The sequence below is a fragment of the Rousettus aegyptiacus genome, unplaced genomic scaffold, assembly GCF_014176215.1.
Source record: "Rousettus aegyptiacus isolate mRouAeg1 unplaced genomic scaffold, mRouAeg1.p scaffold_m13_p_2, whole genome shotgun sequence".
In the NCBI taxonomy this organism is placed as follows: domain Eukaryota; kingdom Metazoa; phylum Chordata; class Mammalia; order Chiroptera; family Pteropodidae; genus Rousettus; species Rousettus aegyptiacus.
The window spans coordinates 14,241,629-14,259,969 of NW_023416295.1; the positions used below are offsets into that span (position 1 = coordinate 14,241,629).

The following is an 18,341-nucleotide window of genomic DNA, read 5'->3' on the forward strand; positions in this document are numbered from 1 at the left end:
TAAGAGAGACCAGAATCCAGACAGTGAGTCTCCTGGCCCTCCCCCGCCACCCTCCTCTCAGCCGCACCTCCTAGCCCCACCTGCTCCCCGGGGCTCTGGGCTGGGTTGAGCTGGGTCTTGCCCAGGATTACTCCTCTCAGAGTGCCTCCTGTCTCTGCAGATGGGTGCTGCTGGGCACTGCCACTCGTCCTGGCTTGTGGCAGAGGTGCAGGCACAAGGCGGACTGCTAGAGCTCTGGCATCAAGAGCTCCCAATCCAAGCCCCCGTCAAGACCCCCTGCCCCCATCCAGTCCAGGCCTCATTTCTGGTTTGGAAGATGGCTGTCAATTTGTCCCCCTTTAGCCAGCTGCCCATACAGCAACCCGTGTGGGAATCAGACCATGACACTCACCTGCTTAAGACCCTATACAGGTTCCCATCCTTCTTAAAAAAAATCCCAACTCCTTACCCTTCCCTGGCCCGGCCGCCCAGCTCCTCTCCTGCCACTCGATTTCTTCACTCCAGTCGCACTAGTCTCTTCTCTTCCTCAGAGCTTTTGCATTCATGTGGCCTCTGCCTGGAAAGCCCTCACCCTCAATCCGTGCATGGTTCTCATCACGCAGGTTTCAGCACCAGCATCACAACTCTGAGAGGCTTTCCCAGACCAATGGCTTTATCTAAAGGAGTCCCACTCCCCTCAAATCTCTCTACATCCAGTACCCTGCTTTGTTTCCTTCATTGCACATAGCATTGTCTGAAAAGTCCTTGTGTATTTACTTGTTTATTGTCCATCTCCCCCAGCCAGAATGTAAACTCCAAGAGGGCAGATGCTGTGTCTCTCTTATTCACATCTGTATCCCCAGCGCCCTTCATTCCCTGCAGAGTGCCAGGCCACGAAGAGTGCAAAATAAATATTTGTTAATTGAATAATGAAGGGCAGAGGCCTGTGGGGGAGGGTGTCTGGGGACTCTCTAGAATCACTGCAGCTCAATTATGTCCATTTCTGCTTTTTAATTCTCCTCCATCTGCCCATTAGCTGCCATTCATTCCCTCCCACTTCAGGGAAAGAGGTAAAGGAATGAAAGGAGACAGGCCTGGGGCTGCCTGGCTAACAATTGACCTAGGGTGTGGGGCAATCCCCAGCTCAACTGAGCAGTCTGAACTTGGGGTAGGAAACAAACAGGGAGGCAAACCAGTCCTCTAGCTCACGGAGGTGAGTAGTGGGGCCTGGACTGTCCCGTAATTGCAAACTCGACGACCCTCAGAACTGGGAGTTTCCTATGACGTCATGTGGTCCAGCATCCTCTCCCAGGAGCCAAAGCGACACCGTCAGGCCAAGATCATAAGCAAGGGGCAGAGGGCCAGTCTCAGCGAGGGAAGCCTTCCGCTCACTTGCAGACGCTGACCCATTCGGTGATGCGGCACTCCTCGCAGACCACGAAACAGCACCAGTGGAAGCGGCAGTGGCAGCGCTCACTGCGCGTCTGGCGCAGGATGTTGTGGCCACGACCACAGCACATGCTGCCACAGCCGTCGGGGCCTGAGCTGCTCTTGTTGCACAGGCGGCCCACGGTGCCTGCAGAGTCCAGGCGCGGCTCGTGCTCGCAGAAGTCAGGCGACTTCTCGAAGTAGACCAGGTCGGCGGAGTTGGCCCGGCGGCGCGGCCCAGCAACGCCAGGGGCCGGAGAGGGTGCCCCCGCGGGGCCCGGCTCCAGCTGGCCGCCGTTGCGGTTGTGCGGCCGGATGAGCGTGGCGCGGTGAAAGCGGCTGCGCAGCAGCGCCCCCACGGCGCGGAACTCCGGCGTCACCTGCCAGCACGTCTTGAGCTGGCAGCTGCCTGACGTGCCGTGGCACTTGCACTTTCGCCGCATGTTCTCCATCACTGCCTGCAGAGGGAGGCACCGTGAGGGGTGACGCCAGTGGCCAGCCACACCGCCCTCCTTCTAGCACTAGACATTGGCCTGTGAGAATCTGAGGCTTTTGAAACCAATTCCCATTGAACAGAGGCAAAAGCGGCGACCTGAAGCAGGCTTGGGAGGCGGGCAGTGACACAGCTCCTGAGCCAGGCAGTCAGGAGAAGGACTCTGCCTGCTCTTCTGCTGCCCTCCGCCACCTCCAGTCAGGCCAGGCCCTGGGGGAATTCCCTCCTTCCTGCTCCCCTCCTCTCCTGACCCACTTTCCCCAGCACCTGCAGGGGGCCCTTGGGGCTTGAGACTCTTGCTTCCTGAGGGGGGATCCCAGATCCTCAGGGAAATTCCCTCTCCTTCCATCCCTCAGGTGGGAGCCAGGAGCAGGAGTGTGCTAGCCCCACTACACCCCAAAGCCTCTGGCCTTGCTCCAGGCTGTGAGTAGGGGATGCAGGGAGTTTGAGAAAGCCCCTTTCCTCCTCTAGACCCTGCAACGATTTACAGGGAGCCTAAGGAGGGGGCAGGCAGGAGTTGGGGAGACATTCCTTCCCCCCGTTATACTAGCTGGGGGCTTATTCTGCCCAATGCTGAGTGCCCCATCTCCTTCTGGGAAATAGTGAATGATAGGGTCCAAAGGTTGTGCATGAATACAGAATGGGAACAGAACCCAGACAGCCAGATCTCCAACCCAACAAAAGTTGTGAGAGAGGTTCCCAGACCTCCAAAAGAGGTAGTTCCTAGATCACAACCTACCATGCCCTGCCCTGTTTTCAACCTGCTCTGGAATCTCCTCCCAAAGAAGCCCTGGGCATTATCCTCACCGAGGCCCCAGAGGAAGCTGACCACATCCTCCTCTCACCCTGCTCCACTCCAAAACCACACCCTCAAACAGGGAGAGCAATGATCCAGGGCCCTCAAACCTGTAGTAGGGCCGTATGAGAGGAACCCTGCCTCTCTGAGTCTTAAAGGACTCCGAAGCTTGTATACACAGCCTGTGGTGTCAGCACCACATGGGAACCAGCCCAATGCCTCTGCTGGCCAACAGCTCCAGAACATCTGCTTCCCACAGGCAGCAGCCATTAATTAACCAGTTTAATGAGGAGGAGGAGTCAGTATGGGCTGGGATAGTATCGAAGCTTGGGAAAAGAGCTGCATGGACAGGGCAGGGCTGGGTGGAAGCTGGACCTGACCTGAGGGTGGATATGCCTCAGTTTACCTTGCCTCTAAGTTAGAATGGGAAGAGCTGAATCAGCTTGGAGTCTTTGTGGAAGAAGTTGAATCGGCCTGAGCTGAGAGGCCAGGAGCAAGGAGAGTGACATGAAGGTGCCAGCCAGAGCAAGGAGAAGCCAGGACCAAGGCCTGAGCAGGCCCAGCTGGGAGAAGGCATCAGAGCCAAAGAGCCAGGAAAGGAGGATGCTGAGCTACCACGAGGGTTAAGGAGGGATCTTAGTGTAGGCGTGCAAATAGTGTAGACTACCCTCTAAGCAAAAGAGCATGGCCTCAGAGCTCACCTGCCTGGAGATAAACCCTGACTCTCCCACTTCCTCACTAGTTACATCACCTTGGGCACCTCATTTTCCATATCTTAACCCGAGGATCAAAACAGTACCCTCACAGGCATTTAGATGGATTAAATGGGCTAATATGTAGGAAAGTGTTCCAGATAGCTTAACACATGGTAAACACTCAATAAATGCAGGTTATTTATTACTTTCTTTTCTTTCTTCTTCTCCTTCCCCCACCCCAAATTAATGACCTTTGAGGTAGTATGAGCATTCGAGGGTAGGGGAGAAAGGAGAAGGCGACTAGAACACAGTTCCACAGTGGCCCCTAGGAACCTCGCTTTGAGGAATTCCCCGCTGTGCACAGAAAGGTTGTGAGAAGAGGGGCGTCGCGGCAGAGGATATCACAGAATCATGGAACACTAGAGCTTATGGGGCCTTCTGGACGATCCAGTTCAACCTATTCGCTTTAGAGGAGAGGACAGGGTGGCAGCACCAGTCCTAAATCCCAGAGGTCTGACTGCAGCCCAGTCTCTCCACTGCTGGGGGAGGAAATGGGCAGAGCAGGATGCTCAGCAGAGGGTGAGCTAATGAGGGCAGGGGATGTTTCTGCCCTCTATCCCTAGGCCTTAGTCCAGTGCCTGGCACATAGCAGAGATTCAACGCATTTTTGTTGACTGAATTAGGAGGGGGCAATAGGAAAGCTGCTAAGTGAAAAGGAGCGCTGAGAGACAGGCTGGGGCAGGGGAGGGGCTCTAGGCAGAGGGATTTGGAGCAGGGGTAGGGGTTAGGGGATGACTCTCACCTGCCTCCCCACTCGGTTGTTGTGGAGCCTCATGCGTGCGTGGATGTCTCTATGAGGCTCCCGGGAGTCCAGAAAGTCCTTAGAGAAGCGCTCCCCGAAGCCCACGTCAGGACTGCAGCCGCCCCACTCCCAGGAGTCCTGCAGGCCAGGGCTGATAGGGGGCAGGGCTGGGTGCTCGGGAACCCCGTGGCTCAGGCCCTTACCACGCTGCAGCGCGTCCAGCTGCAGGCGGTGCAGCTTCTGACGGAACGCCTCCTCGTCCCCGCGCCTGGATGCGTCGCAGCCGCATGCCCTCAGTTTTCCCAGGGCGCAGGCATTGGATACCGCGTGAACTACTCCCGCAGCTGCTATGGCATAAGCAAAGGCGCTCTCTCGGAAACCTGCAAGTAGAGATCCAGGAAACAATGGCTCTGAGCAGCCTTGACATTCCATCCTTCTGCCTTCTCTGTGCAACCTTTTCTGCACAGGAAGGGAAACTGAGGCCTGGTGCTGGAGGGAGGTCTGGTACAGAGCACAGACAGAGTCAAGGTGGGGCCGAAATCACACCAGAAGTTCTGCACAGAGGATGGGGTGGCAGAAGTCTCCTCTATAACCCCCTCCCCCACCTTTTTGTACTACCTTCCGGTTTCATTAACATCACCCTTAGCAAGTTCAGAACATCACCTTTAGCAAGTCTATACCTCTCCTGTTGGACAGAAAGTATCTGAGAAACATTCTTTTTAAAACCAGGAACTTAATCTATTACCTCTCACATGATATTTGCATTTTTGAAATGAGCCATCAGAAAGAAGTCAAAATGTCACCTAAAAAATAAATCAGCAGTGATGGAATTCCAGACCCCAGGAAATGTTAACGGATAGGAGGAGCTGGTGTACTTCTAAAGCTCCTGGGCCCCAGATCGCCTGCCTGGTGCCTCCCCCTCAGGTCCACCATAGAACCCTCTCTGAGGGCCAGAGTTGAGAGGCAGAGAAATAAGCCAGCAGTTTCTTTTTCCTTGTCCACAGGACATCCCTGAAGTCTGCTCAGAAAAATACACTACCCAGCTACCTGTAGTCAGTCTAGGTCAACTGAAGATTATTTGAAGGTTGTTGGAGGTGAGCCCATGCCCTGCACAGGGTCAAACATACAGTTGAAAATAGAGGAGGGTGAGCTAAGGGCAGACACTTTCCCTGGAATGCTGGGGGTGGGGGTACAAAGACTCCCTGATGAGCCACTCGAAGGGGGCCTGGGTTGGGCCAGCCTGGCCACTGACTTGTCTACATTGCTTTCCTCCTCGGTGTTCTCAGCCTGAGCTATCCTCAGGGAAGGCCCTAGTAGGTCTGGGCCTGTGGCAGGGGGAGGCCTACTTGCAGAGGAGTGTCTGGCTCCCAGACCCACAAGCTTCTTCTTGCTTAATCTGTGTCTGAGAAAGAACTGAGTTAGGATCAGGGTCTGGTACAAGACTCTGACCAGCCTCTGAAACCGAGAGAGTGTAGGCAATGGGAGGTGCCAAGAACAATGCTAGCCCCCATATAGAAGAGAATCCACCTGTGCCATGGGCCTCTGTTAGGGAAACCCAAACCTGGCCAGAGGCTAATGGCCTTGGGAGAGGCCAGAGATTCAGGGGGAAATCTCTGGGTCCTTCTATCCTAGCATCAGACTGGGAGGACATGCTCTTGGAGGCCTCACAGACTACCAGAGAGCCAACCAGGCCTGGACAGAGACCCTAACCTAATCCTACCCCTCATACTTACTATTTGCATCACAGGGCCCTGTCCTCCTCTCCCTGCCCAGCCAAAACAAACAAACAAACAAAACTCCCAAGGTGTATAGTAGTAGTTAAGAATATGAACTCTAAAGCCAGATTGCCTGGGTTCAAACTTGGCTCTTCCACTTACTAGATGTTAATAGCTATGTGACCGTGGCCAAATGGCTTGACTTCTCTGTGCCTGTTTTCTCATCTGTAAAACAGGGTTGTTATTATTATCTGCCTTATTGTCATTCCAAGAATTAAATGAATTAAAAGTAAATTTAAAGTGCTTAGAATAATACTACATAAACATTAGCTACCATTGAGAAGTTCTTCCTGCTGTCTGACCTCACTCACTACTGTTTCAGATTCAGGCCAATGCTTCCTGTTTCCTCAGTCAGGGACAGAGCCCAGCAGCTCATGACACACTCTAGGATAAAACATCTGGGGCATCAGAACCATGCAAAGCAGACTGTCCCTCTCTAGCTTCTCTTTACAGCTCATGGCATCTCAGGACCTTTCCATAAGAAGCCTAGCTATGAGCAGACAGGAAGGGCTGGGAATTGGTGGAGGCTGCAGAAGAGTAGACACTGCTGTGGGAGGTGGGGCCCAAGGAGGGCAGACCCAAGCTGGGGAGCACACCCTGTGTTTATCCCTTGCCTTTTATCTGTGGAACTCTGAATATTTCTCTTATTGCTGAAGGAGAGTCATCGGCATACTCCCAGGACAAATGGCGATACTCAGACCTCCAGAGGCACCCCAGGCCTCAGAAAAACCCCGTGGAACACACACACACACACACACACACACACACAAGCAAAAGGGGGATGCCCAAGGTCACAGGGTTACAGAGCTGGACCCAGCCCCAGCTCTCTCAGCTCCCAGGTCTGACAACTTTTTGCAGAAGGATATTTTGACTCTAGGGAAGACCTGCAGAGTAAGAAATCCAGGTAGCCCAGTTCACAGTTCCTACACTCCTTTCCACCAGGAAAGAGCAAGAGGCTAGTCTGCAGGGATGTTCTGGGCTAACCATCACCTCCAGGCTCTGTTACATTCAAGGACAGGTCTGAAGGAATATGGAGAAATGTAGCCCACAGTCTGCAGAGGACACCCCTACCTACCCCAGGCAGCTAAAAATTCCATCTCATGGCCTCTGGTACCTGTCACAGACTCCTGGAGGTGTGACCAGGCAGTGTTTATGTGGCTGCCCTCTGTTCCAAGCATCCAGGACTTGGAGATGTCCAGCCTACTGGGTTTGCCTCCAGCTCCCATTCAGGGCCCCAGTTTCGGTCCTGGCCCCAACTGTCTGGGGCAGACGCAGGCACTGTGCCATCTGGCCAGCTGGAGGGGGAGGGGGTGGGGCCATGGCCAGCTGGGCTGCCCGGAGCATTGAGGGGGGACTCGTTAAGATGCACAATTAGCCGCCCTGCCTTTGATCTGGGACAGGGACTGCCAGCATCTAAGTGGAGTCAGCTGCTGCTACAGGCTGAAGCCAACGGCTAGGAAGGGGCTGGGGGAGGAGGTTTGAATGGCAGGGGAGCGTAGAAGAGAGAGGATTCAGGAGCCAGTGGGAACCCCCGAATGCTTAGAGACGCTTGAGCCCCACCCATTTGAATCAAAGAAGGAGGGAAGGGGAAAGGTCTGGTCTCCATTCTCTCTGTGCAAATAACCTGTGCCTGCTGTTCTCGTGTGCCTGGGCTGCGAGAGAGGGAGAGAGTTGTGTGCATGTGCGAGCACTTAGGGATGACATTGAATGTGGCTACATGTTTGCACAAACATGGGTAGGTGTGTGTGTGTGTGTGTGTGTGTGTGTGTGTGTGTGCATGTCAGTTTCATTTCTTGGACTACTCTTCCATTGCACCAGTTCACTTCTGGGCACACAGTGAGAACTCATGGTGGCCTTGTAGCTTGGGAGGCAGTACAACAGGAAGTTGAGTACAATCTCTAAAGTCAGCTGGCCTGCATTTCAGTCCTGGTTCTACAGCTCACTTACAAGCTGTGTGACTAATGGCAAGTTACCCAACTTCTCTTAGTTTTGTTGTAAAATGAGGATAATAATAGGACCTACCACATGGGGATTGATTAACGACCCTAAAGTACAGATAAAGTGTTTTTAGAATAGTGCCTGACTCACAGCAAGTACTTAATATGTGTTGGGTGCCATTAGAATAATGAGACCTTAGATGATCCTGGGATATGATTGCCTGTGCCTCTGTGTCCCCCATCTGAGTGCCACCACATACTCCAAGCCTGGAGACCTAGGCATAAAACAAGACTACCTGAGGATGAATGTAAAAGGGAGATGGGAGAAGAAAGAGCCAGGGCCTTGGAGAGCAGAGGCTGGACGATCAGACTGATGGCTTTCTCTGTGCTGGGAGCATGGCTCACAGCAGGACCACATGCCCCATCTTTCCATGTATTCTGAATGGGACTGGCCCTTAGGAAGAACAGTACCCCAGGACCTGCTGTGTGACTCTACTACACTCCTTTCCATCAAGCCTCTCCCTGTCCTCTCATCCCCTCTCACTCCAGGGCCCAAGTCTAGCCCGAAGCAGCCCCTTCCTCAAATCTCCCTTGGGTCCCTGCCTCCTGAGTGGGAGATGGATGGGTTCTCTAGTCCTCACAATGAAAAGCTCTCCTCTAGCAGATGTTCTGCCCAACACCCCACCTGCCCAGGCACCAACCATCTGGGTCCTAGAACAAAAAGCTGGGGATATCAGTGCCCTTGGCACTTAGGTCACAGCTGCCACTGGGCTCGGTAAAGCAGCTGGCCTGGACTGGGAGCTCTCCTACAGCTTTTTTTTTTTCTGACCCTTTCTAGGCCTCTAGATGCCCTTCTCCCTGTTCCTCACCACCCCCGCCCCCAGGCTCCAGGACCACCCCCTATGCCCTCTCTTTGGCTGGGCAAAGCCCCATTATAGGCCCTGCCTTTCTAATTGCCCACTCCAGGTGCTCCTTCTCCCTTCTCACTTTCTCCTACATTAGAAGCCCAACCCATCTCAGGGGAGGTGTCAGGACAATTAGATGACAGTATTAAGATGGAAGGCCCAAGGGTCTACCTCCCTCCAGCAGGCTCTGAATTTTAAACATGGCAGAATGCACCTTTAAGAAACCCCATTGGCAGCCAGAAGAAGGCTCGGCCCCCTGATATTCCACTTAGGTGAATCTGAGGTCACCCACGATGGACAGCCCATAGCTTAAAAAGAGGAGAGTCTTGGGGAAGGGCCCAGACAGAGGCTGGCTGCCACCAGGATTGGTTCCCTGGGATTTAAATTTAGCTAGTCTTTGAGATCATGAGCCTAGATGGACCAGGAAATGACTCCAATGAGGGTTCACCTGGATGTGGAGTAAAGAAAGGGCACAATAGTGGCCCTCAAAGGGGAAAGTAGCATTTCTTTCCAGAACCCCAGAGTCCCCTCCTCAGAGACAGAGGTAAAAATGAGGTGTCTGAATGCGGGGAGCAGGAGCTGCAGAGGTACAAACGGAGTTCTGTATTCAGAGGCCAGGCCGGTGGAATGAGCTCTAGTCAACTGGTGGAGGCCGGATCAGCTGTCCCACCCCCTCCCCAGCTGGGTGCCGCCCCCTCCCCACTAGCCCTGGCAAGTCTCCCCCTCTATCCCTAACCTCAACCCCCACAGTTTCCCCCAGCTCACCTCTTGCTTATTAAACTGCAGGTGAACCCAGGAGCGCTTGGCACCATGCCAACCACGCACACACGAGAGGTTGCTCAGAATTCACCCCTAGTATCAAAGACCCCATGTCCTCCATCAGGCCTCATGGGCCCTCACGAGGCACAGAACACCTGGGTGAGTGAACTCTAGAAGGGACAGGAGGACCAGAGGGGAAGAGGGGACACCGAGGCCTGGGAGAGGGGTGAAGAGCTTGCTTTCCCTCACGCCTGCCTCCCAAAGTGGCAGAGGTGAGAACCTCAGCGTCAGCCCGAGTCCCCAGGGAGCTGAACCTGAAGTTACTGTGTCCTCACCGCTGGCCTGGACGAGCGCTGAAGGGAGATCAGGGCTTTGGGGAGCGCGGGTGACCTCGAAACCCCGCAGTGGGAGCTGGTGAGCGCCAGCCAAGCCCAGCCAGGGCATTATAGATGCAGAGGCCTGTCACTTCGTGTAGGCCAGCGCAGCGGGCAGGGAGCAGTGGGGCGAGGCCCCCGGCCCAGGATGGGGTGGTCAGCCGGGGTCGGGGCCGCTGCTCTCAGACTGCTGAGAGGCTTGGGGCTGCAGGGAGGCCGGGGCCAGAGCGCGGGCCTGGGTCGGGGATTGGCGGGGGGCGCCCTTTCGAGAGCTGCGCGGCTGGGCCCGGGAGCCGTCTGCCGCGGCCCGCGGGGATTAATTCGCGGCTGCATGCCGCCACACGCGCCGGGCTGGGCTCTGCCGGGGAGAAACAGCGCCTCGGGCGCGCGGGGGAGGCAGAAGGTAGAACCGCGGGGGCGGGGCCGGCGACCTGGGGCTGGGCTGGCGCAGGCGGAGTGGCCCCTGACTTGGGGGCCCAGGAAGTGCTCGGAAGGATCCTGGTGAAAAGGGAAAGGGCCTGGTTTCCTAAGTTCTCTCTGAAGTTGAGGGTCCATTGGGGTGTGACTCTCCCAGAAGCCTTGGTCCCCAAAGCCAAAGGGTATAGGGGTATTCCTCCCTCTTCCTCCTCCACTGTCAAGTGAGAATTGGACAAGTCCCAAGGAGCCAGGTTCCCCCAGTGCCCCACACAGGGTCCCCACACAGTCTCACCCAAGCAGCTGAGAGGAGGGACAGATACCCAACTTGGCCCATGCAGAAGGCAGGACCCTCATCTTTCCCAAGTCAAGACCTAAGGTACTAACACAGGATGTGAATGGAAATGAGTAACAAAACCTTCCACTATCTCCAGCCCAAGCCACTCTAGGGGTTGCCTGGGTGGACTCTAGGTCACCCAGTAGTAGGGGAGGAAAGACAGGGGTGAGCTGTGGTTTCTCTGAGCTGTGAGGGGAAGAGGAATTGTCAGGGCCGCCTGGCCTCCTGGGCATGAGGCATGCACACACCTAGTACCTCTGATTCAGAGAGGGTTTTCCGGGGTGGCGAGGATGACACAGAGGCTGGTAGTGCACCCCGCCAGGAAGAGCTCCTGCAGAAGCACAGAGCTTTTACCTGCCCAGGCTTTCCTCATTAATGCCATTTGGCAAAGTCCCCGACCCCTCTTCATGCTGATTCTGTGTACTTTATTACAGGCTCTCCAACCACAAGGCTGTTTGCTAGGTAGAGAGTAAACTAAGACAGGTCACAGATATAAATATTTCCTGGGCCTGAGATATGCAGTGTCAATGACAGGACAGGATAACCCAGGAGTCCAATTCTCAGGCATGGAACTTGCCACCCTCAGCCCACACAGCTCAGCCTAGAACTACATCTGCCCCATTTGTCTGCCCTTCCCCACAACTGGGCCTTTCTGAGACCAGATAGAGGCAGAAGAGCAGGATATTGGCACATGTGCACCTGGGGAGGTGGCCAGCTTGAGGAATTGGGTTGCGGATGGCTGGCAGATAAGTCCTGGGGTGGAGGTCCTGTATGGGTCAGAGGGGCAAGGTGAGGGGCAGCTACCTCTGCTGAAGATGGGACTCTCGTAGGGGATCTTGTTTCGAGTCTCGAGACTAGAGCAGTTCCAGCGCTGGTCCCGGAACTGGTGCTGGCACTCGTGGATCGCAATCTGGATGCCCTGGATGGCTGAGGCAGCCACATCGGGGTGGCGCACACACACCTCCATCTGACGCCTGCTCAGGCCGGGCAGTGTCAGGCACACTGTGTTGGCGTTGAGCACAGGCTCCGGGGGAAGGCGGAGGCCCAGAATGTCGTTTGGTGCAGACCTGCAGACGTGTGGGGTGGGGGTGGGTGAGTGTTTGGGGGGCTAGGAGGACCCCATCTAACAATACACTATCTGTCCTAAAGGTCATAATTCCTCCCTTCCAACCTTTGCCTTTGAAGTTTGGGCCCATTAGTATACCCTTAAAGCATTCTCCTTTCCTTGCCCTTCTCACCATTATCCCTTCCAACAAGACCCACCCAGCTGCACACCCACACACATTAATATGTGCAAATGCACACACATCCAAAGTGCCTGTGCACACAGTATTTATAAGTACATCCCTAGGCATAGATGCTCACATATGCAACCTTCCATAGGAGACCCCTCCCAAAGACAGGTTTCAGACAGTCATATTCTCACAGACATACTTCTGCACATCAAGGGGGACACACAGGCTCAGAAACACACATATGCACACTTCATTAAACAGCCACACACACATACACAAAGGCACTAGCAAGTACACACACATGTTCATCTTAATATACATTGACCCATGAGCTCTCACATTCACACACATATGCACACACAGACTGCTGTTTACAACACAGCTTGCTGGGCTCACTGGAACACACACACACACGCACACACACACACACACATGCACACACACTGAGTGCTTTTCCAGCTGCAGTCTCCCATTGACCCCTCCTGGGCAATACCCTACAGCCCCCAACCCCTGCCCCTGCCTGGGGGTCATCTCCAAGGTGGAGCAAAGCAGTTCGAGCTTACTCCTGGGGTGGGGGTGCATTCCCCCAGCACAGCAGACTCCAGGATAGGATTTGCCCCCTACCCTATACCCTCCCTTCTAGTAGCCATCGTTGTCCTGGGCACTGCCCTCTCTCTCTGGACTGCCCATATTCTGCCACCAGTTCAACCCCCTCCTGTGAGGGCACTGACTTTCATTGTGCACCAGGCCTTTCCTGCCATACTGATCCTCCCTCTTTCCGGGGTCCTCTGCCCCAGTAGGAGCACCAGAGGCCCCTGTGGCTGGGGGTCCCAGCTCTCCAGGAGGGCGGAGCATAAGGTGAGGTCTCACCTGGGCACAGCGGCAGCGAGCAGCAGTAGAAAGAACAGGAGCGCGCAGAGCGCAGGCCGTGGCTGGGGCCGAGGTTGGAGCCGAGGCCAGGGGCAAGGGTGGGTGCTGCCCATGGCGCGCGCCCGGTGGCGGGCGGGGATGGGGGGCTCACAGCCTGGTGGGATCGATGAGTCAGGGGCGACGGCGCATGATCCGCGGGGGTCGGGGCGGCTGCGACACACAGCTCCGACTTGGGTCACGGCTCCGGGAGCAGACGGCGCCTCCCCGCTCCATGGGGCAGCGCCCCCGGGCACCGCCCTCGGGGGGGGGGGTTGGCGGGCGGGCGCACCGGGCACCTCCTGGCACAAGGGTCCGGGGAATTTCCCAAGGCCCCCCTGCGACAACTCGCGGTGCCTCTCGAGGGTAAGGGGGGGCCCGGAGGTGCTGTGAGCCAGGAACGAGAGGCTGGGGTACTGTGGAGCCCCCCAGCGCAGCGCCGCGAGCCTGTGCTTCCAAGGGCGTGTGAGGCGGGCCGGGGTGGGGAGGGGGGGGCGGCGCTGTCTGTGGCCGGCCCCACAGCCCAGAGAGTAAGTGACTGTCCCAGCTCCAGGAGCTCCGCCGCCTCCCCTCCCCCCACCCCAGTAAAGAGTCTTAGGGCTCTACCCCACATGACGTCACGACGCGGGGGGTGGGGGTGTGGAGGCGTGTACACTTCTCGAGGCCACTGCGTCCGTCCGCTCAGGACTTTGGGTGGAAGCGGTGGCCGCGGGGAGGGCAGGGGAAGGAGAGGTGTTGGGGTCTGTGCGCGCCCGCACAGGAGAGGTGTCAGTGCGCATGGCGTGCTGTTTTGCGTCTGAAGGTGTGTTATTGGGAGGTGTGGGTGCCTGGCTGAGACGCAGCTGCTGGAGAGCGTCCTCCCCCCCAACCCCCGCGCCAGTATACACACCTGCAGGGGCTCAAGGCGAGGGGATGGCCCCTCTGCTCGTCTCCCCACTCCTCAGGAGGGAATTCCCAGGCCTGGCTGATGAGACAGGTGTGGGGTCCTGCAAGGGGGTTTGGCAGCTTCAGGATCTTATTCTCTTTTGCTGTGGGACCTTAAACAGGTGCCTGCTGTTCACTGAGCCAACACTCTGTTCCTTAGCGAAATGAGGTTAATGAGGCCCACCTCATCTAGTCACTTCACCTAGCCAATGAAGGTAGAAATGCTGTGACTCCAACAGTAAATGCTTGTCTGGGAGCAGATCACCCTGGGGTGGCACACCCTGGGTGGAGGAATTAGAGAGCCTTTTAATACTAAAAGTGTGTTTCCAGGGCATTTTATTTCATCCCCTCCTATTAGAAAAAAAAAAAAAATTGAGGCTCAGAGAGGGTTGTGACTTGCTCAAGGTCACACAGCAAGTAGGTGGAAGAGCTGTAACCAAATCCAGTTCGCCTGACCCTGAGCACAGCAGGAGAGGCGTTAACACTGAGTACTGCTTGCCTAGGTACTTCCTGCAGATGCTCCAGGTCTTGCCCTGGCCCTGCCACTTGTACTTGGTCCTCTGGGAGCTCTCCAACACCACCCTCCTGACTCAGGTCCGCTCCTCTCTGGGACCCCTTCCTGTCCTCCCACGATAGCTGAATTCTGAGCTCAGCTCATTATGGGGTGAGTGTACTGGACCCAGGCCAGGGCCTGAGAGCCAGAGGGTTGGGGATAGAGGCTCCACTTTCTGTTTCTGATTCTTGCCCAGTCCCTGATAGTGAATCCTGCTCCCACTTGTGGCCTTAGCTTCCTCTATAAAATGGGTGCAAGCCTCTCACTCTATAAACCTCCCTCCCTCCCAACCTCACTGTCCTGTCTGTCCGAAGAGAACCCCCCTGGTTTAAGGACAAACTACCCAAGCCTCTGGGCTCTGAGACAAAGGGGGCCCTTTCCTGGAATTGGCCATCCCTGGGGAATTGGAAGAGAGGGGTGGGGCCCTCCATGTCCTCAGTCTGTCAGGTGGTGGGGGCAGCCTGAGCAACAGCAGGCTGATGGCATACTCCCCCCTTCATTCCCCCATCTCTGCCAGCAGCCACCGCAGCTGTCAGGAATTAAGGGCTTGAGGCTGCTGGGGGTGGGGGTGGGGCAGTGGGGGGAGCAGTCTGGCTGGACAGCAGGAAAACAGCCCGGGGCAGGAAGCAGTCTGCTTTAGCCAGAGCCTTGTTTGACCCCAGCCTCCCCCTCCCCCAGCCCTCCCCACTCTCCCCTACCATGCCACAGGGACAGGGACAAGAGACTAGAGTTTAGGAAGAGTATGGGGAGGGACAGGGCAGGACCAGACTCAACATAGGAAGGAGGCATGAGCCCAGGGCGGGAGAGGGCACCAGCAGGGACAAGTCAGGCTGGAGAGTCTAACTCCCATTGGCTGTTGGGGAAACTGAGGTCCAGAAAGGGTTAGGAACACACCCGATTGGGAACATGACGTCCAGAATGGGTTCCTAATTCTTCTTATTCCCTGTCTAGTGCTCACACTAGCATTTCCAATGGTCCATGCATCATAGCTATCCCCTGGGGTGGGCCATTGTGGGAAATACTGATTCCAGCCCCAAGCAGCTGAATCAGCCATTCCAGGGGCAAGGCCTGAGATTCTGTATTTCTAACTGATATCTCAGGTGATTTTTGTAAGGACCATATTTGGAAAAAGCTGCCGACCTGCTTTAAAAACTGATTTTTTTACTTTGGCCTCCTGTAATGAGGGAGGGTCTCTTTGTTCCCGCACCCTCCACTGTTCATGAATTCTAGAACTGTACAGAAGAGAGAGAAGACACTTTCTTTGAAAACACCAGAAGGCAAATAATGATGCCCAAACATTGCTTACATTCAGGCGTGCTTCTGGCCTGATGTCGTGAGTGTCTAAAGGCACCCAAGCCTGGGACACCTCTGTACAGTCTAGGGAGGAGAGGGCATATGCAGGAATAGGGTGTTGGTGTATGTGGAAATGAGGACCAGAAAATGTGTCTGAGTCCCAGGCCCATATGACCCATGGCCGTGGGCAAGCCCCTATCAACAGCCACGAGGCCCCACCCTAGACCTGCCCCGGGTTCTGGCCCTCAGCCCAGCCCCGGCCCCCACAGCCGCTGCCTGAGACCACAATTACAGGACCCACTGGGTTGGGGGGAGCACCAGGGATGAAAGGCAGCTTGGAGAATGGTTCCAGCTGTGGTGACTCTGGAGGAGGTAGCAGGGAAGGGAGGGCTGGAGGGGCACCAGACTTAGAACAGGTGGGACCCTCACAGCCCCAGCCCAGAGCAGGCCAACTCAGTCCAGATGCTCTGCCACACAAGTTTGTCTTGGTGAAAAACAGGGAAAGGAGTCCTAGACTGCTTAAGGAGCTCTTTGCCCTTTTGTCTGAGTCTAAGGGAGCACCACTCATCAGCAAGGTAACAGGCCATAGCTTGCTGCTTTAGTCTTCCAAACTCCTAATATATTTAGTCATTAAAGGGAAAGGGAAATGTTGCTTGAGCCCTCGGCCTCAGGCTGATCCCGAGCCTTCCATCTGGCCTCCCCACCCGTCTGCTCGTACTCCAGCTGTTCCTGATGTGATCGTGCACACATCTGGGGCATCTCTCTGCTCTTCTCCCAACTTTCCAGCTCCACATGTCCCACACCAGTCAGTCAGCAGGAAACCTCGATGGCTCAGACTGTGCCTGGGGCTGAGCGACTGAGTGAGCCAGGGGGGTGACGTCCTGGGGCATTTCTGAGTTCTGCTTCCAGCCACCTTCCCAAGCAGCAGTGCAAGAGCACAGAGTCATCTCTTAGCAAAGAAGACCAGGAAAATTGTCAAAATGGTACCTCTTGAGCCATTACTCTCACCCGCCACAGATAACAGTTTCTAGACTCCTTCTGGGCTTGGTCACAGAAGATGGACAACTAATATGTGACTAGCAGTTTGAAGATTTCAGTGTACTCTTACAATGTACTGAAATGCTACCAGGCACCCACATTTCAGAGATTAACTGACTTGATCAAAGTCAAGGTAGCAAATTAGGCTATTTTTTTTTCTTCACTGTATCATACTACTTTCCCTAAATTACTTTTAACCTGCTTGAGTTGGTATCAATTCATTCCACACCCTCAGTTTCCCTCTCTGGCATCATGGAGAAGGAAGTCCAGCATCACCCACCCCATACCACTCCCCTGCCAGGATCTGGAAGCAAAGAGTGGGAGGTGAGCATCCCAGCCCTAGGTCTGGGCCAGCCCAGAGGTCGCAGACAGTCTGCAACCCTAGCAGCTTGACCCAAGCTATCTGTGGATTTCCTTGCTTCCTTTCATCCTACCCTCTCCTGCCCACTACTCTGAGTTCCCCAGGCGTTTCGCAAGTTCTGTTGGTCCCTTTTAATAGGGAAACTGGGCTCTGGGCACCCCCTGGTGGTCTCTGAGAGAAGTACAAGAAATTTTTATTAAAGTACCTAGCGCGCAAACCTCTGAGGGAAGGCAGAGCTGCGCATATGAACTCTATCAGTATCAGCGGGGAGCTTTATTTCTCCTCCCTGTGGCCCGCGATGCCAGTTCCACTTTCCCAACTTGGTAAGTCATCCAAGCCCGCTTGAGTTGAGAGGTTCTGAGTCCAACTTCTCCAGAACACGTCCCCCAAAGCCCAGGTATTTGACCTGAGGGAGCCAGGAGGAAACAGGAAGGAAAACCCAGATGCCTCTTTCTTCCCACAGCAGCCTGATACACCCCTCCACCCCATACAAGTTACACACTGGGGCCTCAATCTGGTCCTTGAGGGTTGAACCAGGCTAGGTTATGCAGGGTCATTGTGCTGGAGAGAACAGATGCACTGGAATCCACGATTAGGGTCTGTCACATCCAGAATGAGTTCCCCTTCCTTCTGTTTCATTTGAAGAGTACTGCTCTTCCCCCTGACCCCCATTCCCTGTGGCCTTAGGGGGGCTGCCAATCCCAGTCATAGTAGCACATCTCCCTGGACACTGCTTTTGGTTCAGGAATAGGCAAGTGAGTCAAGCTGACCCAATCAGGGTCTTCCTCAGGACTTCTGTTGGGAAGGCCATTCTTTTTAAAATCACAAGCTCTACAAATGTAGGCATAGGGCTGCCTATATTTAGAAAAAGTCTATCTGCAGCAGGAGAGGATGAGGATGGCAAGACAAGAGGGGCAGAGATAAGCAGAAACAATAGATATATGGGTAGGGGTGGGAGAAGAGACGTATAACATCCTTTGGGCCCCTGGGTTCAGCTGTGCCTGAATTTGGTCTTACCCCTGGACTTCCCAGGTATAAGACCTATTATTTAATTTTGTTTGGCCCAAGCTAGTTCGAGTCAGGTAACTTCATTTGCAATCAAAACCTGCCTAATAGCTGCAAAAGATATGCTTTCTAGCCCCATTCTCACAGTAACTACCATTGATTAAACAGAAATTTGACATAAATTATTGTCTCAAATGGTGTGTTAAGTGTTTTTCATAATTTGAAATATCTTCCCCACAATTCTATGAGAACATGGGATGGATTATGATGGCTGCAAATTCTCTGCCACTCTCCCACTGAGAAGTGGAGTCTATTTCCCCTTTCTTTGAATT

General features: G+C 54.9%; 1 protein-coding gene across 1 annotated transcript; it reads right to left on the reverse strand.

Annotated features, from left to right (window-relative positions):
- Nucleotides 1–688: 688 nt before the first annotated feature.
- On the reverse strand, nt 689–13,338 carry WNT10A (Wnt family member 10A). Its single transcript, XM_016156664.2, has 4 exons — nt 12,800–13,338; nt 11,499–11,761; nt 4,194–4,573; nt 689–1,865 (listed from the first exon to the last, which is right to left on the reverse strand). The coding sequence occupies exons 1-4, from the start codon at nt 12,910–12,912 to the stop codon at nt 1,368–1,370; spliced, it is 1,254 nt and encodes a 417-aa protein (XP_016012150.2). The 5' UTR covers nt 12,913–13,338; the 3' UTR covers nt 689–1,367.
- Between the last annotated feature and the right edge of the window lie 5,003 nt (nt 13,339–18,341).